The following is a 27,017-nucleotide window of genomic DNA, read 5'->3' on the forward strand; positions in this document are numbered from 1 at the left end:
AAATCTGTGCCAAATTTTAACATTGTTTACAATGCAACAATTTATGTGACATGAAATTTCTGTGTCATAAATTGTGTGATTTGCCTCTTTTAGAGGCAGAAAAGTAATGATGCTTCTATGTCTGTGGCATCTTATATTTGATAAAAGACAGGAATGGGTATCCTGAGGAAGCTGTATCAGGCTCCTCTGTTTAATTCATGTGTCGTGGTCATCTTACCATTGTAGTTAATACAGATCTGTCACATTAAAATGGCTGCATAGGATTCCGACTGATGAATGTATCATCATCTGTGTAATCATCCATCTTTGTTGGTTGTTTGATTTAAAAAAGTACATGAATAGGGGCTGAGGAGATGGCTCAGTGGGTAAAGTGCTTGATGCGCAAGCATGAAGACCCGAATTTAGATCCTCAGAACCCATGTAAAAAGCCAGACATGGTGATGTGCATCTGTAACCCCATGACAGGAGAATTCATGGAAATTGTGACCAGTCAGCCTAGCCGTATCAGTGAGATCTAGGTTTGGTGAAAGACTGACACAAAAAAGAGAGGTAGAAGGCTGACGAGATTGCTTACCAGGTAAAGACATTTGCTGCCATGCCTGATGACCAGAGTTCAGTCCCTGGAACCCACTTGCTGGAAGGAGAAAACCAATGCCCAGAAGTTGTCCTCTGACCCCCACACATGTACTGTGGTATGTGTGCATTCATGTGCACAATACCACATATAAATGAAAATGTAAAGAAAAGTAAGGTGGGGAGGTCCTGAGATGCCTCAGCAGTAAAGAGCACTTGTTTTTCTCACAGAGGACCAGAGTTCAGTTCCCACCACCCACTTTGGGCAGCTGTATCTCCAGTTCTGGGGGAATCTAAGCTGTCTTCTGGCCTCTGCAAGCACATGCATCTGTGCATATACACAGACACACACACGTAAATAAAAATAAATCTTTTTTTTTAAAGTGGACAGCGATAGAAGAATACATCTGATGCCCGCCTCTGGCCTCACACACACATGTGCACAGTGTTTATGCACTCGGTACAAATGTACATGTGCACACCCCCAACTATTGTAAACAAAAATTACAGTACAGAAAATTATGAGCTCTGCAGTGAGCATCTATAATTTTTGTGTTTGTGGAGGCATGTCTACTGGGTAAGTACCATGTAGTGTAGTTGCTAATTTGATAGATGCTGCTAATTTGCATTTCATGAGGCACATGTTTTACTTATACCAACTGTTAGGAGCATCTGCTTCACTGGTTAGGGTATGGGTTTATATCTGATATGCAGTATGATTCTTCTTTAAGTTTGCATTCTTTTATTGTGGCTTTGAGTATCTTTTTAATAAAGTACTTGTTAGCTACTTATAAATTTGATGTGAAATCTTAAAAAAAAGTATTCAAGCAGGGCGTGGTGGCGCATGACCTTTAATTTCAGCACTTGGGAGGCAGAGGCAGGTGGAGCTCTGTGAATTGGAGGCCAGCCTGGTCTACATAGTGAGTTCCAGTTCCAGACCAGCTGAGGCTACCAGGAGACTCTGCCTCAAAAAAAAAAAAAAAAAAAAAAAAAAAAAAAAAACGAAAGAAAAAAATAAACCTTTTAATTGGGAATTTTTTGCCTTTATGTTTCTTTGTTTTCTTTCCTGGTTCCTTCTAACCTCATCCACCACCATTGCAGCTTTTGGACTACTGCCACTATAAATAAGACTTGCCTCTTTCTGTTCTTCAAATAATTGGAATTCTACAATATGGGTTTTGTGTGTATGCCTATGACTTTCAGTTAACATGTTTTGGGTTTTTTTTTTTGTGTGTGTATGAATGTATTGCCTGCATGTATGTAAGTGCACCCATGTCGTGCAAAAAAAAAATGGAATTCTACAATATGGGTTTTTTGTGTATGCCTATGACTTTCAGTTAACATGTTTTGGGGGTTTTTTTTGTGTGTGTATGAATGTATTGCCTGCATGTATCTAAGTGCACCCATGTCGTGCAATGCCTGTGGAGGTCAGAAGAGAGCATCAGATTCCCCTGGAACTGGAGTTACTGACGCTTGTTAGCTGCCATGTAGGTGCTGGGAATCAAGCCTGGGTCCTCTGCAAGAGCAGCCACTCCTCTTAACTTCTGAGCCATCTTTCCAACCCCAATGTTGTTGTTTTTCTTTTAATATTTTTATTTTATATGTATGAGTATTTTGCCTACATGTGTGTAAGGGCACCACATGGGTGCCTAGAGATCAGAAGAGGATGTTGGATCCCCCAGAACTAGAGTTAAGGACAGTGTTAGCCACGATGTATGCTGGGAACTCAAACCAGGTCCTCTGGAGGAGCAGTAAGTACTCTTAACTGCTGAGCCATCTCTCCAGCCCCAACATAATGATATATTCTTGTTTTTGTTTTTCTTTTGAAACAGGGTCTTACTATATAGCCTTGGCTTGTCTGGAACATGCTGTGTAGACCAGGCTAGCCTTGAACTCAGTGATCCCCTTGCCTCTACCTTCTGAGTGCTGGGATTAAAGGCATATGCCGCCACACCTGGCCGCCAACATAATGTTTTTTTTAAGTGCTGGGACTACAGGCATGAGCCACCATGCCCTTCCAACATAATGTTTTTGAGATCCATGTATATTGGGCTGTAGAGATGACTCAGTGGTTAAGAACACTGGTCATTCTTGCAGAAGACTGGGGTTCGAATCCCAGCACCCACATGGCAGCTAACCACTGTCTATAACTCCAGTCCCAGGGGATCTGATAGCATCTTCTGACCTCTGCAGGCATTACATGACACAGGTGCACTTAACCTACATGCAGGCAATACATGCATACATATAAAGTAAAAGTAATAAATAAATAAAAAAAAGATCTGTGTATATTGAGCTTGAGAGATTACTGTTGGTAAAGGTCCTTATTTCTGAACTTGACAACAACTTGAGTTTGATCCCCAGGACTCACATGGTAGAGGGAGAGAGCCAACTCCCAGAGGTTGTCCTCTGACCTCTACTTGAGTGCCATGGCACATGTGCCATCCATCCACCCACACAACAAACAAATAAAATGTTTTTAAAAGAGGGGATGGGCCGGGCATGGTGTAGCACGCCTTTAATCCCAGCACTTGGGTGGCAGAGGCATGGGGATCTTTGTGATTTCGAGGCCAGCATGGTCTACATGGAGAGTTCCAGGACAGCTGGGGCTACAGGGAGACCCTGTCTCAAAAAGACAAAAAAAAAGGGGGGGAGGAGATGGGGTGCTGGAGGATGGGTCAGCAATTAGCACTGGCTGCTCTTGCAGATGACCAGGGTTTAAATCCTAGCACCCACATGGCAGCTGACAAGTATCTCTAACTGCATTTCCAGGAGATCCAACACCCTTTTCTGTCCTCCAGGGGCATTACTTGACACAGGTGCACTTACATACATGCAGGCATAACACTCATACACATAAAATAAAAATTTAAAAAAAAATTTGGTGGGGGGGCTGAGGACCGAACCCAGGGCCTTGTACTTGCTAGGCAACCACTCTACCACTGAGCTAAATCCCCAACCCCAAAATAAAAATAAATTTTAAAAAATTTAAATAAAATAAATACAAATTTAAAAAATATCCAAGGAGTCATGTTGGCACAACCTTTAATCCCAGCAGAGGCAGAGGCAAGGGAATCTGTGAGATCAAGGCCAGCCTGGTCTACATAGTTCCAGGTCAGCTGGAGCCACAAGGAGGCCCTATTTCAACCCCCACTCCCTAAATCCATACATATTGTTGCATATGTTAATAGTTCATTCATTGTTACTGCTTTACTGCATTGCACTGTTTGATACCACCACTATTTGTTTAGCCATTCTCAGAAGAGCGTGCTGGATCCCCTGGAACTGGAGTTAGGGCGGTGGTTAGCCACCATGTGGGTGCTGGGAATCGAACCTGGGTCCTTTGCAAGAGCAGCCACTGCTCTTGAACCTGGGTCCTTTACAAGAGCAGCCACTGCTCTTAACTGCTGAACCATCTCTCCAGCCCCCCAAGTTGACAGTTTTAAAATAAATTTACACATATATGAACCCAATTACAGCAACTCCATTTGTAGCCATAAATGATAGTTTCATAAATGAAAACTTATATCCACAAAAATGTGCACATAATGCACACATGTGGTACACTTACATATATGCAGGTAAGACACTCATATGCATTAAAAATTTTTTTTAATTAAATTGTCAATTTCCTGAAGTGTTTTATACCCCTACCAAGAATATATAATGGGGTTGGAGAGATGGCTTAGCAGTTAGGAACACTGATTGCTCTTGCAGAGAACCTGGGTTCAGTTCCCAGTGTTCACATGGCAGCTCACAACTACCAGTAACTACAGTTTCAAGGGATACAACACCCTCTCTGGCCTCTGGTCATTCTAGGCACATGGTGTGCTTACATACGTGCAGGCAAAACACTCAGATTTCTTTTTTTTTTTTTTGATCTTTTTGACACAAGGTCTCCCAGTAGCCCCAACTGTCCTGTAACTCACTATGTAGACCAGGCTGGCCTTGAACTCACAAAGATCCTCCTGCCTCTGCCTCTGCCTCCCAAGTGCTGGGATTACAGGTGTGTGCCACCATGCCCTGCCTATTTATTATTTTTATTTTATGAGTGTATTGCCTGCATGTATGTGAGTGCACCCATGTCATGCAATGCTGCAGAGGTCAGAAGAGAGCTTCGGATTCCCCTGGAACTGGAGTTAAGGACGGTTCGTAGCCACCCTGTGGGTGCTGGGAATCGAACCCAGGTCCTCTGCAAGAGCAGTCAGTGCTCTTAACCACTGAGCTGACTCTCCAGTCCCCCAAAATAAATTTTTTTAAAAAAGGACAAGCTTAGGAGCCAGGCATGGTGATGCATACCTTTAGTCCCAGGGGAGGCAGAGGCAGGCAGATGTCTGAAATCAAGGCCAGCCTGCTCTACACAGAGAGACCCTGTCTCAAAATGAAAAAAAAAAAAAAAAAAAAAAAAAAGAACAAGCCTAAGGCTAGGAGAACTATCCAGTAAGACAGCCCAGCAGGTAAACCAGTATTTGCTATAAAGCCTGATAATCTGAGTTCAATCCCTAGGACCTACATAAGGGTGGATGGAGAGAACCAACTCCACCAACTCCATAAAGTTGTCCTCTGACCTCCACATGTATGCCATGGTATGTGTGTGCCCACACATATACATTATGTGGGCACACACATATAAATTTTCTTTCTTTTTGGGGGGAGGCTTTTGAGTCAGGGTCTCCCTGTAGCCCCAGTTGGCCTGGAACTCATATATAGACCAGGGTGCCCTGATTCCACAGAGATCCTCCTGCATCTGCCTGCCTTGTGCTGGGATTAAAGGTGTGTGCCCACATGCCTGGCCTAACACACAAATTTTTAAGTTAAAATACAGTTATTTATTTTGAAAGTAATATCAGATAAGGATACGTTAAATTATTTCCCCACTGTTCCGAAACACAAGCGAGGTGCTCTGACCCCTCCACACAGGAACATCAATGCAAAAAGCTGAAAAGGAACAGGAAGCACAGCTGACCTATCACCGCTTCTCCCTGACAATCAGAGGATGCCTAACAGGACAGGTGCTCCCATTCACATGCTCTCAGAGCCCTTGCTGAGATAACCATTTCCTAGCATGAGTCATGTCAGGGCAACAAAAATCACTAATCACATGGAACATCCTTTGCTTGGAATGTGATGTCAATAAGCATCAGAGAGGTGCTGGGTATGGTATAGCTCAGTGGTAAAGAACTTGCCTCGCACACATGACACCCCACATTCAATCTCCAGTACTACCAACCGCCTCCCCCTAAAAAAACCTAAGTGTCATACAGTCAATTTTCAATTATACACAGGTAAATTCATTGTCTAAGTAATTTTTTAAAAGATTTATTTTTTTGGCCGGAGGTGGTGGTGCATGCCTTTAATCCCAGCACTTGGGAGGCATAGGCAGGCGGATCTCTGTGAGTTCAAGGCCAGCCTGGTCTACATAGTGAGTTCCAGGACAGCTGGGGTTACAGGGAGACCCTGTCTCAAAAAGACCAAAAAAAAAGCTGGATGTGATAGCCATTCCTATGATCCCAGGGTTGCAGAGGTGACAGGGGTGGACCTCTAGGGCTTGCTTGCCAGAGAGTCTAGCTGAATTTTCTAGTTGCAGTGAGAGACCCTCTCTCAAAAAATAGTACAGGGACTGGAGATGTGGCTTAGCAGTTAAGAGCAATTGCTGTTCTTCTAGAGAATCTGCCTTTGGTTCTCAGCACTCATATTTGGCAGTGACTTGGCTCACAACACCTGTAAACTCCAGTGTCACAATATCTGAGGCCCTCTTTTGACTGCCAAGGGCACCCACAGACATGTGGCATAAAGACATCTACTTAAAAAACGGTAATTTTTTTTTTTTTGGTCTTTTTGAGACAGGGTCTCCTTGTAGCCCCCAGATGTCTTGGAATTCACTATGTAGACCAGGCTGGTCTTGAACTCACAAAGATCCACCTCCCTCTGCCTCCCAAGTGCTGGGATTGAAGGCATTTGCCACCATGCCCGGCTAAAAATGTTAATTTTTTTTTGAAATATTTTATTATTTTTATTTTATGTGTATGAGTGTGTTGCCTGCATGTATGTGAGTGCACCTGTGTCGTGCAGTGCCGCAGAAGTCGGAAAAGGGCTTCGGATTCCCCTGGAACTGCAGTTAAGGACAGTTTGTAAACGCCATGTGGGTGCTGGGAATCCAACCCAGCTCCTCTGCAAGAGCAGTCAGAGCTCTTAACTGCTGAGCCATCTCTCCAGCCCCCAAAATGGTAATTTTAAAAATGGGTAGAGAATACACCTGATATCACCCTCTGGCCTATGCGCACGTTTTGAATTAATTACTGTCTGTAATTACTGGGGAGAGTACAGCCTTGCATACTAGGCAAGCATAAAATGGTATCTTTTAATGTGCCTAAATTCTTTTTTCAGTGTTTGTTTTGAGACAGGGATGACCTTGAGCTTTAAATCCTTTCCCTAAAGCTGGGATTACAGGTCGTGTCAACTCTCCAGGTTTTATGTGGTACTAGGGATTAAATCGAGGGCTTTGAACCAGGTAAGCACTCTACCAACTAAACTGTATCCCCAGCCTCCCCACCCCCACTTTTAGACAAGATCTCTTGTAGCTGAGGTTGGCCTTGAACTTGATAGCCTTGAACTCCTAATCCTTCTTCTAACTCCCAAGTGCTGGAACTGTAGCTATGTACCTTTATGCCTTGCTATTGAAATACTTTTATTTTTTATTATTTCTTTTTATGTGTGTGACTGTTTTGCCTGCATGTATGAAAGTACACCTGTGTTGTGCAGTGCCCACAGAGGTCAGAAGAGGGTGAACAATTTCCTGGAACTGGAATTACAGATGGCTGTTAGCTGGGAACTGAACCCAGGTCCTCTGCAAGAGCAGCTAGTGGTCTTAACTGCTGACCCATCTCTCCAGCCCCCAAAATACTTACAAATTTTGGTTTGGGTTTGATTATTGTTGTTTTGTGTGTGTGTGTGTGTGTGTGTGTGTGAGACAGGGTCTCATTATGTTGCCCCTATTGTCCGGGAACTCACAGAGATCCGCCTGCCTCTGTCTCTGAGGACTGGGATTAAAGGTGCACCACCACACCCAGCTTTGGCCATTGTTTTTTTGAGACAGGGTTTCCTTATGTTACTCCACCTGGCCTTAAATTTGTAATCCTCTTGTTTTAGTTCTAGAATTACAGGCCTATATCATCTCCAGTGACCTTTTAAAAATATTCTGATAGGCTGGGCGTGGTGATCCACGCCTTTAATCCCAGCACTTGGGAGGCAGAGGCAGGTGGATCTCTGTGAGTTCAAGGCCAGCCTGGTCTACATAGTGAGTTCCAAGACAGCTGGAGTGAGGGTGTGTGTGTGAGTGTGTCTGTGTGTGAGTGTGTGTGTGTGAGTGTGTGTGTTGTGCAGAATATTTATTAGAACATCTAAAAAAGATTCGCTGTGTGTCAGAATAATATAGCTAATCTACATCCTAAAATGATTGTAGAGTCAAGCATGGTAGTGTACTCCAGACACTGAAACAGGAGGATTGTGTATTTGATGCCAGCTTAAACTGCATAGGAAACCCTACCCTCACAACCAAGAGCTGCCTGGTGCAATGGAGCACACTTTTAAACCCAGCATTCAGGAGGCAGATCTCTGGGAGATCAAGGGCAGCCTGATCTACATAGCAAGTACCAGGGCAGCTAGGGCTATATAGTGAAGATCCTGTCTCAGAACAAGACAACAACAAAAAGCACTGGCCTTTTTTTTTTTTTTTTTTTTAAAAAGTGAGGCAAAGGCAGGTTGGTCTCTGTGAGTTCTAGGCCAGCCTTATCTACATAGTGAGTGTATAGCCTGCATGTATGTAAGTGCACCATGTGCATGCAGTAACCACAGAGGCCAAAAGAGAGCATCAGATTCCCTGGAACTAGAGTTAGGAAGGCTGTTAGCCACCGTGTGGGTGCTGGGAATCAATTGAACCCCGTCCTCTGCAAGAGCAGTCAGTGCTCTTTCTTGATCACTGAGCCATCTCTCCAGCTCAGAAATCATCTTTTTAAAAAGATGGTTGTAATCCCAGCACTTGGGAGATTGAGACAGGCACATTGTTGTTAGTTTGGGGCCAGCCTGAGCTACACAGTGAGTTCTAGGCTGTAGTGTGAGACACTGCCTCAAAAAACAAATGAGAAAAAAGAGAGAAGGAGGGGAAGAGAGAGAGAGAGAGAGAGACTGACTTATTTGGGATACCCTGTTAAAGTCACAGCTGGTAAGTGACAGGATGTGAACCCATGCTTCTAACCTCTATTACTGCTTTCCCTCTAACCTGGCACTTTGCACCCTGCTTTCCTGACCAGCATGTGGTATTGGAATTCATTTGAGCTTGGCAGGGCTGGGTTTGTTTAGATCTTTGATAGCATGTGAAAGGTATGTGCAAGGATATTAGGACAAAGAGTAGGAAATTTTAGGACTGAGAAAAAGTAGTCACCCAAATTAACCAGGAAAACCCGCTGTGCCTGCTTGGGCAGGGAATACCTAGTCATCAAGCTTGCCGAGCTTCATGCCATTTGGCTTCCTTAGGAGCCAGCCAGTACCCCTTTATGGTGTTACTGAAGTTGCTGCCTTTGAGTCAATGAATGTGAAACAGGTTATTAACGAGCTAATCCATTCTGTTTCACACTGCTGATCCTTGAGAATATATATATATATATATATATATTCTCTAGGCTCAGTGGTTAAGAGCACTGGGTGCTCTTGCAGAGGACGTGTATTACATTCCCAGCACCCACATGGCAACTCATAACCGTTCATAACTCTAGCTCCAGGGATCCATTGCCACCTTTAGCCTTCACAGGCACTGCACAACACAGGTGCATTTACATGCATGTAGGCAAAAGACTGTATATATGATATAGAACTAGAGTGGTTAGGGATAGTGTGAAATGGGAGGGAGTGTAGAGTGTTGGGAGCATGCAGACATCTGTGCTGATATAGCTATGTCTCCCTGGCTGTTGATCATCCACAAGACTCATGTAGAGCTGTGTGTGGTTGTGCATACCTGTAGTCACAGCACTCAGAAGGCAGAGGCAGGTGGATCTCAGTGAGCTCGAGGCCAGCCTGGTCTACATAGTGACTTCAAGGCCAGCTGGAGCTATAGGGAGACCCTGTCTCAAAAAAATAAAAAATCTTAGGGAGAATCTCATTTGTCTAATAGTATCCATTCAGCACTCAAGCACCCAGATTAGAGATGACCCATAAGATACAAAAAAAAAAAAAAAAACCAAACCTGTACATGTAGAAAATGAGCAATCTATAGCTGAAGAGAGTCCAGGGTGTGAAAATGATTGAGGATACTTGTGGCTGAGCTGTATTCTAACATAAGGAAGCCTAGAAAGACAATAAAATTATCAACAAAGAGAGAAAGTAGAAAGGGAAAAAAAAGGTACTTGTGAGACAATAGACATGATTTAGCTACAGAAAGGAGGAAGATGGTTAAGAGAGACAGAATCCCCATGATCCTGTACAGGGACCAGCCAGGCTTCTCAACCAGAGTGAACACAGGAGACAGTACAAAACTAGGGGCTGACGATGTACCTGAGCTGGTAAAGGGATGTGCCTAGCACACATGAAGCCCTGAGTTTGAGGTCCAGCACCTAAAACCATCTGTGGTGCAGAGTTCAAGGTCACCCTGGGAGATACGGGACTCTGTCTCTAAATAAATAGACAAATGATAAACAATAACAAAAACCCACTGAAGGTTCTAGAATTAGAGGTTGCCTAACCCATGATTATTTCAGTGGCTCACAGACAGTCCAGCAGTATAGGGTATTACACTGGGCTATACTTATAAACCAAGCATTTTGTCCCCTTTTCAGTGAATATATAGTAAATGTCCAGTGTCATTTATTCTAACCCATTACTTTTATTGGACACCCCCATCTTTTAGAATTTTTTGAGACAGGATCCTGCTATGTAGGCCAGACTGTCCTCAGTCTTACAATACTCCTTCCTTAGACTTCCAAGTGTTCAATGGTGAATATCTGTATGTGAAAAAGAAAAAAGAACAAGGGATTTTAGGGGGTATTAGAAGTTGAATACATATTCTTACATATTTGTGGTAAGTGTTCTACCACTAAGCTGCACCCCCCCCCCAACCAATGTTCATCTAGTAGCAGCATTATGTTTTTTTTCCTCTTACACTGGTTTTTACTCTTTTGGGGGTTTTAAAAATATTTTGTTTATTTTTATTTTATGTATATGAGTGTGTTGCCTGCATGCATGTAAATGAGCCTGTGTCATGCAGTGCCCACAGAGGTCAGAAGAGGGTGGCAGATCCCCTAGAACTGGAGTACAAACAGTTATTAGCTGCCATATGGGTGCTGGGAATTGAACCTGTGTCCTCTGCAACAGCAATCAGTGTTCTTATCTACTGAACCATCTCTCCAGCCCCTATTTATTTTTACTTTATGTGTATGCTTGTTTTGCCTGCATGTATGTAAGTACACCATGTCATGCACTGCCCATTGAGGCCAGAGAGGGCATTAGATCCTCTGGAATGGGAGTTATGGACAGTTTCTACCCCATCTAGGTACTGGGAACTGAACCTGGATCCTTTATAACAGCAGCCAGTGCTCTTAACCACAGAGTCATCTCTCCAGTCCCGCTTATACTGGTTTTTATTTCCTATTCTCTTGTCATATCCTGAAACCACTGAACTTTTAAAGCAAGAAGAAACTTTAAAGATCACTCTTCTTATTTTATGGTTGAAGCTCTAAAGTCTAAATGACTTGATCAGGGTTATACAGGAAATTTAGCAGAGTAAAGATCTGACCCTCAGCCAGGCATGGTGGCACACACCTTTAATCCAGCACTTGGGAGGCAGAGGCAGGTGGATCTCTTGAGTTCAAGGCCAGAGAGGGAGACCCTGTCTCAAAAAGACCAAAGGGGAAAAAAAAATGATTTGACCCTCACTTTGCCATGTTCTACTTCCTGTTTTCTCTGTACCTATGTGACTGTGGTCTCCTTTGGTGTTCCTGGAAGAAGATCCTACAGCCTTTTTTCTTTTTTTCTAATATTTTATTATTTTTATTTTATGTGTACAAGTGTATTGCATGCATGTATGTGAGTGCACCTGTGCGCAATGCTGCGGAGGTCAGGAGAGGGCTTCAGATTCCCCTGGAACTGGTTAAGGATGGTTCATAGTTGCCATGTGGGTGCTGGGAATCGAACCCAGGTCCTCGGTGCTCTTAACTGCTGAGCCATCTCTCCAGCCCCCTATCCTACAGTCTTTTATTTTGGAACAATACTTCATTTGTGCTTTGAGGGCAGAGAACTTGCTGCTTTCAATAAGAATGGAACATAGGCTGGGCTTGGTGGTGCCTCAGCACTCAGGAGGCAGAGGCAGGCAAATCTCTGTGAGATCTAGGCCAGTCTGGTCTACATAGGGAGTTCCAGAACAGCTGGGGAGACCCTGTCTCAAACAACAGAAAGACTGGAATGTAGCCTCAGAGTCTCGGTTGAATGTGCTCCCCATTCCTAAGCAGTGTGTTTCTTACCATTCTAGGAGCCATGTTTGATCAGGACTGTGGGAAGGTCAGCATACTGGAGACCCTTGTAAGGAGATGAGTTGTTGAGCAGAGGCCCAGATGAAGATGCTGCCAGGAGTGGGCGTGTTTGGGACTGGCAGCTCAGCCCGAGTCCTGGTCCCACTGCTAAGGGCGGAAGGGTTCACTGTGGAGGCCCTGTGGGGGAAGACGGAGGAGGAGGCCAAGCAGCTGGCTGAGGAGATGAATATCACCTTCTATACCAGCCGGACCGATGACATCTTGCTGCATCAAGACGTAGACCTGGTGTGCATCAATATTCCACCTCCGCTTACCCGACAGATATCTGTGAAGGCTTTAGGTATGCACGATTGGGCCCTAGCAGGCAGATTGTTTTCCCCTGGGCAGTCCTCTAAGGCTCACTGCCCACTCCTGGGCCTGAATATTCCTTCTTTGTCTGCATCTCCAGATAGTAGTACTCAGACATGCTAGGAGAAGGGCTGGGGAAGGGCATGTTGGTGGCTCTGATAGCTCTCAAGAGAAAAGGAGTCAATCTTCTCAACCCCCCATTCATGGGGAAATCTTTGAGCAGAAGCTCAGGAGGTTCTCCAAGAGATGACCCATCATGGAACTGGACAAGATTGCACTCTATGGAAGTTAAGTTTGCTTCAGGGAAGTCAGTGTTCCCTGAACCCTGAGAAATGAGTTGTAATTGCTGCCACACTGTAGCATGCAGCACCACAGGAAGGAGAGGAGGCTGTCTGGAGGGCTACTGTTTCCCATGCTTTGTCAGCCCTTGCCTGTAAATGAGCACCTCCCTTTCTGGCAAACTGCAATCTTGCATGGCCAGACAGCAGGAAGGCTCTCTGTCAGCCCTGGCTTCCCTCACACAATCCACGGGACAGGCTGCTTACATATCCTTTCCCTTGGGAAACTGGGTTTGGAGACCTCCTGCCCCTGGCTGGGTGTGGCCTGGTGAGCTGTTCTGCAGTTCCTAGTGAGTATCTCTTTCATATTAACTTTAGACAGAGTCTTCTTTTCATCTTACATAAATCAGAATCAAATTTAATAGGAAAACAAACCAATAAACATTCTTCCAGCAATTAATATTAGTGCCTCTGTATACCAGGCACTTGACATCATTCTGAGCATAAAAAAAGGTTGGGATGTATTTCAGTGATAATGGTAGAGTGCTTGCTTGGCATACATGTGGTCCTGGGGTTTTCTTTTAATATTATTTATTTATTTTTATTGTGTGTGTGTGAGTATGTCTGTGTGTACATATGTGTACCGTGTGTGTGCAATACCCACAGGGGCCAGAAGAGGGCACCTGATCCCCTGGAATTGGAGTTACAGGCAATTGCTAGCAGGCATTTAGGTGCTAGGAACCGAACCTGGGTCCTCTGCAAGAACAGCCAGTACTTTTTATATATATATATATATTTTTTTTATTTATTTTTATTTCATGTGTATGAGTGTTATGCCTGTATGTATGTAAGTGCACCCATGTCGTGCGCTGTCCGCAGAGATCAGACAAGAACATTGGATTCCCTGGAACTGGAGTTCCATGTGGGTGCTGGGAATTGAACCCAGGTCTTCTGCAAGAGCATTCAGTGTTCTTAACCACTGAGCCATCTCTCCAACCCCAACAGCCAGTACTCTTATCTGCTGAGCCAGCCCCTGAGGTCCTGGGTTTTAATAACCACTTTTGGAGGAAAAAAGTTTCATTTGGATATTTATTATGTGAGTTGACACTAAGTATATAATCATTTCCAAGGTGAAACACCTCTACACATCATTATGACCTGAAAGATTAATGACCATGAAGCTGTCTATCATGGAGTGTCTAGTTCTTGCACACTGTTAGAGGAACAACAGAACAGGTACAGTCAGTTGTAAAAATATACAGTGTATTGAGGCTGGAGAGATGGCTCAGCGGATAAGAACACTGGCTGTTCTTGCAAAAGACCCAGGTTTGAATCCCACCACCCATATAGCAGCTAACAACTGTCTATCAACTCCAGTTCCAGGGCATCCGACAGCTTCTTCTGTCCACCGCGGGCATTGCGTGACATGGGTGCACTTATCTACATGCAGGCAATACATGCATACACATAAAATAAAAATTGAATATATATATATATATAAACAGTATATTAGCCAGACACGGTGGCTCACACCTTTAATCCTATTGCTCGGGAGGCAGAGGCAAATGGATCTCTGTGAGTTCAAGGCCAGTTGGGGCTGCAGGGAGATCCTGTCTCAAAAAGACCAAAAAACAAAATAAAAAACAATGTATTTGAAAGTCCTCAGACACAGTATCACAAAAGAGCCTTTTGAGTACCCTATCCAGTTTCAGATTCCCGTGTGGGAATCGCTTTACATGTGTTTTACAGTCCCATGTATGAAACTATATATATATGGAACAGTATAGTTTCCTTTTTCTCATAGAACTCTCTCTTTCTCTCTCTCACACATACATACACATAAGGATATAATGTAACAGTATATTTTCCTTTCTCCCAATCTCAGTCTCCCTCCCTCCCTCCCTCCCTCCCTCGCTCCCTCTCTCCCTCTCTCCCTCCCTCTCCCTCTGTGTATGTATACTTCAGTCTCACCACTTAGCTCAAGCTGGCCTCACACTCATGATCCTCTTGCCTTGGCCGCTTGGGATCATAGACGTGGACAACTATTGGCTTTTCTCCTCTTTTCACTCTATTACTGGACCTCAGGGTGCTCCACCACATCCAGCTTGCTCTTTTTCTTTATGTTGCTTTTGTTTTTAATTAAGGATCTAAACTTTAGAGCTACAGTCTTTTTAGCCTGGAAAAAAGATCTAATTGCTTAGCTCTCTATCTGTTGGAATATTCTAATTTTAAGTCAGCTCTTTTAGACCTGAAGCCTGCAAGAAGTTTATCACAATTACCTAAAGCTTCCATTCAACTGAACATGTTTCTTGGATTGTGATATACTAGGCTAAGCAGTATAAAAGGTGTAGAGTGAAAAGCAATGATGTGAGGCACACAACACTGGGACAGACTTGCAGATGTGAGGACATATGTGACATAGATCACTGCTGTCCTTAGACTTCTCATACTGCTCATAAAGTAGAAAAGTCAGGCCTGCAGATGCCCCAAGCAGTGTCTGGTCCATTCTTCCTGGGTACTTTGATTTTTTTTCAGTCTCTCTTGACTTCAATACTATGGAAGAGGCTAGAAGAACTTCTCCAGTTTATATATGGAACAGCCCAGCAGAAGCAGCAGTGTCGCTTAGGAACCTCTTAGAACTGTAATTTCTCTATTTTTTTTTTTATCTTTTTGAGGCAGGGTCCCCCTGTAGCCCCAGCTGGTCTGAAACTCATTATGTAGAGCAGGCTGGCCTTAAACTCACAGAGATCCACCTGCTTCTGCCTCCCAAATGTTGGGATAAAGGCATGTGCCACCATGCCCAGCTAGAACCAAAATTTCTCAAGCCATCTCACAACTACTGCCTCTCTAGGGTAGACCCAGGACTATGACTGAGCAAGCTTCACAGGTAGGGATCACAATGGGGATCCAGGGTCACAGACCTACACTAATGCCTTTGTTATCAATTAAAGAAACTGAGGTGCTGGAGACATAGCTCAGTTGGTAGAATGTTTGCCTAGCATGTACAAAGCCCTGGGTTCAATATCCAGGGCAGTGTAAAATCAGGCATGATAGTATATACCTGTAATCCCAGTGTTTAGGAGGTGGGACAGGAGAATCAGAAGTTCAAGGTCATCTTTGACTCCATAGTGAGTTCAAGGCCAACCTGAGATACATAAGGCACTATATTAAAAAAAAAAATGGGCCGGGCATGGTGGTGCACGCCTTTAATCCCAGCACTTGGGAGGCAGAGGCAGGCAGATCTTTGTGAGTTCAAGGCCAGCCTGGTCTACATAGTGAGTTCCAGGACAGCTGGGTCTACAGAGAGACCCTGTCTCAGAAAGACCCAAAGAAAAAGCGTGGTGGTGCACGTCTTTAATCCCAGCACTTGGGAGAGGCAGGTGGATCTCTGTGAGTTCAAGGCCAGCCTGGTCTACATAGTGAGTTCTAGGATAGCTGGGGCTACAGGGAGACCCTGTCTCAAAAAGACCAAAAAAAAAAAAAAAATGAAGGCCAGCAAGGTGACTCAGTGGATAAAGACATTTGCTGCCAAGCCTGATGACCAGAGTTTGATCCCCGGGACCCACATAGTAGGAGGAGAGAGCTGACTCCTGAAAGTTTTACTCTGACCTCTGCACATACATCTCCCCACCACTACCACAAAATAAATAAATGTAATAAAAGAAAGGAGAGAGACAGAGACAGAGAGAGAGAGAAACTAAGGTGCATTGGGGCTTAAGGGTGTAGCTCAGTGGTAGAGCTAGCATGCATAGCACTCCAAACAAAAGAAAAAGAGTGAAACTGAAGCCCAGGAACAGTAAGAAATAATAACTTGGGGTTTTTTTTTTTGTTGTTGTTGTTGTTTTATTTTTTTCCTCACTAAGTCCTAGGCTGTATACAAAATTTCATTTTCCTGTCCTTGTTAGAATGTTTTTGTGTTTGTGTGTGTGTGTGTGTGTGTGTGTGTGTGTATACACATGGTGTGTGTGGATGCATGTGCCTAATTTATGCACCCGTAAGGGCTGGGGATTGACATCTGCTTTCTACCTTTTTTTTTTAAGATTTAGTTTTATTTTAAAATTATGTGTGTCCTAGTTAACTTCTCTATTGTTGTAATAAAACACTGAAGACAAACAAATTAGGAAGGAAAAAGTTTATTTGGCTTATACTTCCCCAAAACAGTTCATCCTTGAGGGGAGTCAGGACAGGAACCTGAAGGCAGGCAGGAACTGAAGCGGAGACCCTGGAGGAGCACTGCCTACTGGCTTGTTCCCTATTTTCTTATACAACTCAGAACCACCTGCCAAGGGGTGGCGCCACTTACAGTGGGCTCTGTTTTCCTACATCACTCAGCAATCAAGAAAATGTCTCACAGACACAGTCTCAGGGCAGTCTGATGGAGGAAATGTGTCAGTTGAGGTTCTGTCTTCCCAGGTGTGTCAAGTTGACCACTAAAGCACAATGCATGTGGGCTGAGGTGGGTATGTGCATGTGAGTGCAGGTGCCAGAGTCATTGGATCCCCTGAAGCTAGAGTTAAACAGATGTTGTGAGCTGCCACGCGGGTGCTGGGAACTGAACCCAGGTCCTCTGCAAGAGCAGCAAGTGCTCTTAACTGCTGAATCATCTCTCTAGCCCCCACGTGTGTGTGTGTGTGTGTGTGTGTGTGTGTATGTGTGTATGTATTTTTTTTTTTTGTGGGCCTAGGACTTTTGATTTTATATGCATGAGTGTTTTGCCTGAGTACATGAGTGAAGTGCCCATGGAGGCCAGAAGAGGGTGTCGGAGCCCTTGGAACTGGACTTACAGATGGTTGTTAGGCACCATGTGGGTGCAAAGTCCTCTACAAGAACAGCTAGTGCTCTTAACCACTGAGCCATTTCTCTGGCCCTAGGAAAATATATTTTATCTTTTATTTATTTGTTTGTTTATTTATTTATTTTTGTCTTTTTGAGACAGGGTCTCCCTGTAGCTCCAGCGGGAGATAGACTGGATTTGTGGAAGGTTGTTAGCCACCATGTGGGTGCTATGAACCAAACCCAGGTCCTCTGTAAGAGCAGCCAGTGTTCCTAACCACTAAGCCATCTCTCCAACTTCCAAACCTTTTGTCTTTCTTCCTCTTCCTCCCCCCCCTCCTCTTCTTCTTTTTGTCTTTTTGAGACAGGGTCTCCCTGTAGCCCCACCTGGCCTGGAACTCACTATGTAGACCAAGCTGGCCTTGAACTCACAGAGATCTGCCTGCCTCTGCCTCCCGAGTGCTGGGACTAAAGGCATGTACCACCATGACCAACCCCCAAAACCTTTTTCATTAAAAAAAAAAAATGTGGGGCTCGTGAGATAGCTCGTGGATAAAAGTGCTTACTATGCCTGCCTGGCAACCTGAGTTTGATCCCTGGAAGGAGAGAACCAACTCCACAAAGTTGTTCTCTGACCACACATGTGCCATGGCTCATGTGCCCACACATACACATCGTGCACACAGACATACACACAATAATAGTGAATAGTCTTTTTAAGGGGTATGTGTATGTATGTCCCTGGATTTTATAAAACATAAAAGTGATGCACTTCTTGGGCTCCTTCTCCACCCTGCTGTGTGAAATCATTTAGTCTCAGGCCTCTCAATAGGGATTGGAAAATGCAGGTCCTGAGCCCAGCCTGTGAACCTGGCTTCCTGTGTTACTAAGGAACAAAGAGGTGATCTGAGCAGCACTAGGACAACTCCTGAAGGCCTGGTTAAAGGGACTTGAGCTGGAGAGAGGCTTGCAACTTGAAATGTGTTCCCCCTCCAGAAAACTTAAGATGGAAAGTGGGGATGAAGCTCAGTGATAGAGCATGGACTTAGCATGCATGAGGCCCTGGGTTTGATCCCCAGTGCTGAAGAATTTAATAGAGACTCAGTGACTATGTCTCCTACTGCCACAAGACAAAAAGCAGTTTTCAGTTTCTCTCCTTCGACTTCCTGGCAGGAAAACTGGATAAACTTATATAAAAATGTATTTCAGGGCAACCGAAGTCTAACTGAAGTTGAAGTTTGATTACCCCTGAGTGCCTTGGATTCCCATCGCTAAGACTCCTGGGCCCTGTGATCAGAAGCTCACCTACTAGACATGCTGAAAGAGGAGTTTTCTTCCCTTCCTTAATATCTGGTGACATAAAACAGAGATTCCTTATCTGATTTTATGACCACAAGCTCCCAGCAGTCATAAAAGTCTTTTCCTCCAAAGGCACTTCACTGTCCCATGCTTTAGTGTCCATCACAACCCCAGCAGTCAGTTGTTACCGCAAGAAGCTTATGTGGTCTTAACTGCAGTCCTCAGTTGGGGCTTTGTGTCTGAAAACCTAATTACCACATGTCAGCACATGTGTTTAATAGCCAAATGGCAGTTACCCCCAGTATCGTGATTCTCCTGTCCCCCATCCAGGAGTCAAAAATGTGGGGAAACATTGGAGCCCCTCCAGAAGCAGGAATGATAGCAGTCAGGAACTCCTTTCCCTCCTACAGAGCCCCTGTGCAAGAGCCTGGCCACCCTGTGCTGTTCATACTGTTCCCTCCCCTGACATGTGACAGTGAGCTACCTATTCTCTTGTCCTCCTGCCAGCACCTGTTGGAAAGCTTCCATTATGTGGGGAAGAGCAGGAGACTGAAGGGTATCCGAAGTTGGTGATGTAATGATATAGGGTGCTGTTCCACATGTTCATTGGTATAGCTCTGATGTTCATCATCCTGGGAATTCAGGCCTATGGTTCATAAATGTGATGATAAATGTTCTGTGGACTTCTTGAAGGCCAGGGTGCATGGGGCAAGTGTAGGAAGTAAGTGGAGCTGGCAGGATTGTCCAAAGGCACCAAACCATCTGCTGTGACCCTTGTTGGAACGTGAGCTTCCAAAGTGCTCCTACTTCTGAGAAGCCTGATCAGATAAGAAAACTCTACAGGTGGGTGTGGTGGCTCAATCCTGTATCCCCAGCTCTTGGACACTAGAGGATTGATATGAGTTTGAGGCCAGCCTGGCCTACAGATTAAGACCCTGTCTCAATTCCCTTCCCCACAAAAACAAGAAAAACTCCTTGTTCATGCTTATTTTAAAACATCTTTTTTAAAACAAATTTTCAAAATACTAAATACAATCAGGCATGGTGGCTTACTTGGGAGACAGGCAGGTAGATCTGTGAGTTCTAGGTGAGCCAGGAACATTGTCCCAGAAAGGGGGAGGAAGGTAGAAGAGAGGTGTCTCAGTGGTTAAGAGCACTTGATGCTCTTGCAGAGGACCCTGATTTAATTTTTAGTACCCACAAAGTGGCTAAAAATTTTTTTTTAATTAAAAAAAATTTTTTGAGACAGAGTTTCCCTGTAGCCCCAGCTGGCCATTACGTAGGCCACGAGGCTGGCATGGCTCTCACAGAAATTCACCTGTCCCTTCCTCCCAAGTACTGGGATTAAAGTCAAGTGCCATAGTGAGTTCCAAGTCAGCTTGGGCTATAGGGAGACCCTGTCTCAGAAATAAATAAATAAATAAATAAATAAATAAATAAATAAATAAATAATCTAAAAATATAAAGACCTAGGCCGGGCGTAGTGGCACATGCCTTTAGTCCCAACACTTGGGAGGAAGAAGCAGGTGGATCTCTGTGAATTCAAGGCCAGCCTGGTCTCCATAGTGAGTTCCAGGCCAGTTGGAGCTGCAGGGAGACCCTGTCTCAAAAAGACCAATCAATCAATGAATCAATCAATCAATCATCAATACCTAATAGTAAACACAGAAACCATTTGCCTAGAAAATGCAGCTTTTGTGTGACCCTTAAAATCAAAGTCATAAGAGAAAAAAAAATCGAAGTCACAGAAAGTCCTTTTGCTGTGTGTTTATAGCGTGTGTTCAGCCTCTCCTGTGATGATGGTAAATATGTAACACTGACAGTTACACTGCCTCAGTTAACTCAGTCTTCTCTTCCTCACAAGGGGGATGTGACTCATTTTATAGTCCTAAACCAAAGCCCTGTGAGGTTTATGGAAAGGAATTTTGATGACAGAAATTTCTGTTTCCAGTTGCTTAAGTTCAGGAGAACTTGGTTCTTTATAGGTAGGTGGCTGACTAAAGGCCCATGAATCATGGAGATATTGGCCATTTGTATGGAGTTTCATTTTCTTGTAATAAGATGTATAGTCAATGGTAACCATTGTTTCTGCTGAAAGATGGCTCAATGAGTTTCCCCTAGTGAGCCTGTGGGAACAGAATCCATGTATCCATCAATACAAGCTGTGCCCTGCATTGAGCTCCCAGAAAGCATCTGCATCCCAGACACAGCCCTGTTCAAACACAGGAAAATAGGCAGGGACCAGGCATTGGTGGCACATGCCTTAATCCCAGCACTCAGCAGTCAGAGGCCAGCCTGGCCTATATATGAGTTCAGACCAGCTGGGGCTACAGGGGAACCCTGTCTCAAAAAAAAGAATGGGATAGTGTGGGGGACATAGATGTTTGAAAGAAACATTTGGGGGACTGAGGGCATGAACACCAGGGTTATTGCAGGTATACATACCTGGGAAAGGCACAGTTTGGACCCAGATGAGAGGCGTATTTGCTTGTTATGTTATTTTAAGTTGTATTATTGTATATGTGTGTGTATGGTGCATGTGTATGCCACAGAGTATGTGATGAGTCAGCAGATAACTTTTAGGAGTCAGTTCTTTCTACCATAGCTTCCAGGGATCAAGCTTAGTTGTCAGGCTTTTTTTTCTTTTTTTTTTTTTTTTTTTTTTTCCCCCTAAGCCATCTCACCAGCCCTATTTATTTATTTGTTTGTTTGTTTGTTTATTTATTTTGGTCTTTCTTGAGACAGGGTCTCCCAGTAGCCCCAGATGGTCTAGAACTCACTATGTAGACCAGGCTGGCCTCAATCTCACAGATATCCACCTGCCTCTGCCTCCCGAGTGCTGGGATTAAAGGCGTGTACCATGCCTGGCCCTATTTTATTTTTTTGAGATAAGGTCATGAGTCCTTGTAGTCCGTGTAGTCCAGGCTGGCCTCCAACTCACAATCCTCCTGCCTGCCTCCCAAGTGCTGGAATTATAGGCATGGGGTGTCAAACCTGGGCCAGGGCTTTGGCTTTTATTTTGAATGAGATATGAGTCCACTGGAAGGATTTTATGTGTAGAGAAATTATCTGATTCATTTTAACTTTTATGTTAGACTTCTGTCACTGGAACAAAATACTTGAGCTATGCAACCTAAGAGGAGGAAAGGTTTGTTTTGGCTTATGATTTTATAGGGTTTTATATGGTCAGTTGGCTGTATTGCTTGTATCCTTCATGAAGCAAAATAGTAAGGCAAGGAGTGTGTGGTGGCACAGAGCAATTCTTTTTGTTTTGTTTTGTTTGGTCTTTTTGAGACAGGGTCTCCTTGTAGCACCAGCTGGCCTGGAACTCACTATGTGGACCAAGCCGGCTTTGAACAGAGATCTGCCTGCCTCTGCCTCCCAGTGCTGTGTGCACCTGTCTTTTTGAGACAGGGTCTCCCTGTAGTCCCAGCTGTCCTGGAACTCACTACATAGACCAGGCTGGCCTTGAACTCACAGAGATTCTCTTGTCTCTGCCTCCCGAGTGGTGGGACTAAAGGAGTGTGCCACCACGCCTGGCTTAAATTTTTTTTTTAATTTTTTATGTGTATGAATGTGTTATGTGTATGTGTGTCAGTGCACTCATGTCGTGCAGTGTCCAAAGAGGTCAGAAAAGGTCATTGGATCCCCTGGAACTGGAATACGGATGGTTGTTAGCTGCCATGTGGGTGCTAGGAATTAAACCCCAGGTCCTCTGCAAGAGCAGTCCATGCTCTTAAATGCTGTGCCATCTCTCCAGCCTGTAACACCTTTCTTGATCCCGCTATGTGCACCAGGAGTTTCTCAGTGCTCCCATTAGACCTTGAACTTGTTTCCTCAAAAAGCCCATGACTTCTTGAGAGAATGGTGTATGGGGTTTGAATCGCCCACCATGGGGAGTATCTGTACAATGAATAATAGAATCTGGGGTGTCTTCTTCCCCAGCTTACTATTACTTGTAAACTTGTGTCTAATAGGTACTGCTTCTTGGACTTTTTAAGTTTTCGACAAAAAGTATAGAATTTCCTTCTACTGAAGCCACAGTAAATTAGCAGGAGTGACCCAGGTATTAGTGTCCTTCAGTTGCCCATGCTTCCATGAGCTATCTATCACCTTGAACCTGAAGGAGTGCTAATTCTTTCCATTTCCTCATTGTGGAAGCTGTGCAGCCCTCTGGCTCTCTGGGGCTTTGTCAGCTTTGTTTTGCTCTCCCAGTGTATTCCAGCTGCCCAGCACCCTGAATGGGCGTGAGGGCAGAAAGGCTGTTTTCACTCACTTTCCCCTCCTACTTACTGCAGGCAAGTATTTTCTGCCTTTTGACCATTCTAACTTGTGAACTACTGTTTTCAGAGCACCATCTGTAGGACCCTTAGAGCCCTCGCTGGAGTGCCAAGCCCACTCCCTAGAACACAGTAGATTATCTGGCCCCACTCTGATAATATAATAAATTCATAATTACGCAACACATATCTATGATGTATGCCCACCTCCAGCCTACCTGTATTAGTCAGAGGTCCAAAGAAACATAGCCACTGGGGAGGGGGCAGTATAAGGATGGATAGATTTAGTTTCAGACATTGGCTCATACAATTTGTAAGAACCAACAAGTCCAAAGTCTGCAGGGCTGATCAGCATGTTGGAAATTCTGGCAAGAGTGTGTGTTGTGGTTTGAGGCTTAAAGGCATTCTGGAGACAGAATTCCCTCTTGCAGGACCTCAGTTTTTTAAGCCCTTCAACTGATTACATGAGGCCCACCTACATTGTGGAACGTAATCTGCCTTACTAAAAGTTTACTGACTTAAATGTTAATCCTGTCTAAAAAATACCTTCACAGCAACGTCTAGAATAGTGTTTGATGGGTCCCATAGCTGAGATGTCACATGAAATGAACATCTCACTCTTCAACTTTCAGCCTTGGGTAGTATGGTCCTCTGCCTTAACTCTTCATTTCTCTTAAGAACATACTCTCTGGGCCAGGTAGATAGCTCGTCAGGAAAAGGAGCTTCCCACCAGTAGCATGAACACCTGAGTTTTCTCCTCAGACCCACAAGTTGTTTTCTGGCTTCCACATATGCACCATGGTGCACGCACGCACGCACGCGCGCGTGCACACACACACACACACACGTAATGTGTTTAAAAAGCCTCCATGGACTGGGGATGTGGCTTAGAGTTTTTGCCTAGCATTCATGACCATGAGTCCAAAAGCAAGACTGACCATGGAATGAAACTTCTAAAACCATGAGCCAAACAACCTCTCCTCCTTTTAAGCTGTATATTTTACTCTACCTCACTCTAACAAAACTGTAGTTCAGTCACTGAGACTCCTCAGTGTATACTGAGTCCCATTTCTCTTATCCCAGATCACCTTCTAGTTCTATAGTTTTCCTAGGTCCATTTATCTTGGAGAAATATGTGTGTGTATACATACATACATGTGTGCATATATATAAATTTTTTTATGTGTATGAATATATTGCCTGCATGTATGTGAGTGCACCCATGTCATGCAATGCTGAGGAGGCCAGAAGAGGGCTTTGGATTCCCCTGGAACTGGAGTTAAGGACGGTTTGTAGCCGCCATGTGGGTTCTGGGAATTGAACCTGGGTCCTCAGCAAGAGCAATCAGTGCTCTTAACTGCTGAGCCATCTCTCCAGTCCCCATATAAAATATTTTTTAAGATATTTTATTTATTTTTTTATGTTATGTGTATGAGTGTACTGCCTGCATGTAGGTAAGTGCACCCATGTCATGCAAAGCCTTTGAAGGCCAGAGGAGGGTGTTGGATTCCCTGGAACTGGAGTTACAGACAGTTGTTAGCTGCCATGTGGGTGCTGGGACTTGAACCAGATCCTCTGGAAGAACAAGTGTTCTTAACCGCTGAGCTATCTCTCCAGCCCCAAGACAGGGTCTTATATAACCTAGACTCACCTCAAACTCTAGATCTTCCTGCCTCCACCTCTCAAATGCTGAGATTACAGGCATATACCACCATGCCAGGATTCAGAAATAAGATTTTTCTTTCCCCCTACAATGTAAACCCCGTGGACCTTGGAGATTTCCCATTGTTTTTTATTCACAGGAATTGGGAAGAATGTGGTGTGTGAGAAGGCAGCAACATCAGTGGATGCTTTCCGGATGGTGACAGCGTCTCGCTACTACCCACAGCTGATGAGCCTGGTGGGGAATGTGCTGCGCTTCTTGCCTGCCTTTGTGCGCATGAAGCAGCTGATTGCAGAGCACTACGTGGGCGCGGTGATGATCTGCGATGCCCGCATCTACTCAGGCAGCCTGCTTAGCCCAAGCTATGGCTGGATATGTGATGAGCTTATGGGTGGTGGGGGCCTGCACACCATGGGCACCTATATTGTGGACCTGCTGACCCACCTGACTGGCCGGAAAGCCGAGAAGGTACATGGGCTGCTCAAGACCTTCGTGAGGCAGAATGCCACCATCCGTGGTATCCGGCATGTCACCAGTGATGACTTTTGTTTTTTCCAGATGCTCATGGGTGGGGGGGTATGCAGCACAGTGACACTCAATTTCAACATGCCAGGTGCCTTTGTGCACGAGGTCATGGTGGTAGGCTCAGCAGGACGCCTTGTTGCCCGGGGAGCTAACCTCTATGGGCAGAAGAACTCTGCCACACAGGAGGAGCTGCTGGTGAGGGACTCACTGGCTATGGATGCAGGGCTGCCTGTGCAGGGACCCCAGGACGTCCCACTGCTTTACCTGAAAGGCATGGTTTATATGGTGCAGGCCTTGCGCCAATCCTTCCAGGGGCAAGGGGACCGCCGCACCTGGGACCGCACTCCTGTCTCCATGGCTGCTTCATTTGAGGATGGGCTATATATGCAGAGCGTGGTGGATGCTATTAAAAGGTCAAACCGATCTGGGGAGTGGGAGACTGTGGAGATGTTGACGGAGGAACCGGATGCCAATCAGAACCTATGTGAAGCACTTCAGCGGAACAACCTTTGAGCCTGCACAGGGGACTAGGAAGTGTGTCTGGCAATAACAGAGACAGTGTCTTTCATTTAAGAAACTAGCTTGTGCTAGGGCTAGGAGAAGATTGTAGGTGGCCCAGGAAAATGGCAGTCCATCTGCTCAATGACTCCTCAGACTTGTAAGGCAGCAAATGCTCCTGCTACCATGGCTCAGGGTAGCAGTGTGCGCAGGGTGGGGCTGCCACCTGGCCTCTTACGCTTCTGTCAGTGAGTAGGGCCAGTGACTGTTTACCCTGATTTTGGTCTGACAGAATGAGAGAGCCCAATAAGGAGCTGGCTTAGCTGAGTCCTCACGGAAGATGACAAGAAGCCTCGCCTTCCCCGGCTGGGCATGTTGGGAAGGGAGAGGGCAACAGGTCATCCCTCAGGGATCCTCACCTGCCCTCCCTTGTGACCAGACCCTCTCAGCCTCCAGGCTGCCCTTCCTACAGAAAAGGTTTCTGTACTATACTTTCAGGAGCTGTTGACTAGGGAGAGAAGAGACAAAGTGGAGCTGTAGGACTTTTGATAAATGTCAGTAAATAAGAGAAAAATGTGACATCATGGTATGTGGTTGTTTAGGGTTGGGGTTCTTTAATAATGAAAGGCTTGTTTACTGCTGTAGATTGCTTGGGGTTCTTTGTTCTTTTTGGTTTTGTTTTTCCCTTTCCACAGCAGCTCTGAGCCTGCCATGGATCTGTCACCATCTGCTGGGCCACATAGGCTCCTGCTACTGTCTGTCCTCATCTCTGGCTTCCTTCCTCATGGCTGAGTCCCAGAAGTTCTACAAATAAAAGTGCTTCCTCAGAGGACAGGGTGCAAAGCATCCTAGTAGACTGCTGTCAAACCTGTTTCAAGAAGGCGGGACGAGAGCCTGGGGCCTCCTGGGCTGGAGGTCATGAAGAGTTCTGTTCTTGAAACCATGGTGTAGCTCCAGGAGAGCCCTCAGGGGAGGAGCTTGTGGAGGAAGGGGCCCATGACACCCTTTGGAGCAGGTTTAACTGGCACTGCCTGTGCCAGCTGGCCAGTCACCAACCATGCTTATTAACTGTTGTAGACAGGGACAGGTCAGAGCGGGGTGGGGTGTTGAAAAAGGACATATCTGCCCCTTTTGTCTCCTTGGCTAGCCTGCTGGATTTTGAAGCTTAGGTGAACTCAGTTCCCTTCTCCAGCCTTCCTCCCTCTTCTCACCCTGGGCTCCTTGCCAAAAAGGCCCAGGGAGGCTTTCCTCTTCCTCTTGGCAC

The 27,017-nt window shown here is 44.9% G+C and overlaps 1 protein-coding gene across 1 annotated transcript in view; it reads left to right on the plus strand.

Annotated features, from left to right (window-relative positions):
• Gfod2 (glucose-fructose oxidoreductase domain containing 2) overlaps window positions 1-26,597 on the plus strand; it is a 44,213-nt gene extending 17,616 nt beyond the window's left edge. Inside the window, exons 2-3 of the mRNA XM_008839067.2 lie at window positions 12,089-12,429; window positions 24,870-26,597. Of these exons, the coding sequence (XP_008837289.1) occupies window positions 12,171-12,429; window positions 24,870-25,768 (1,158 nt within the window). The 5' untranslated portion in view covers window positions 12,089-12,170 and the 3' untranslated portion in view covers window positions 25,769-26,597. The remainder of the gene's footprint in view (window positions 1-12,088; window positions 12,430-24,869) is intronic.
• The last annotated feature ends 420 nt before the right edge of the window (window positions 26,598-27,017 follow it).

This window comes from Nannospalax galili, unplaced genomic scaffold (genome assembly GCF_000622305.1).
Source record: "Nannospalax galili isolate Female #2095 unplaced genomic scaffold, S.galili_v1.0 scaffold799, whole genome shotgun sequence".
NCBI lineage: Eukaryota > Metazoa > Chordata > Mammalia > Rodentia > Spalacidae > Nannospalax > Nannospalax galili.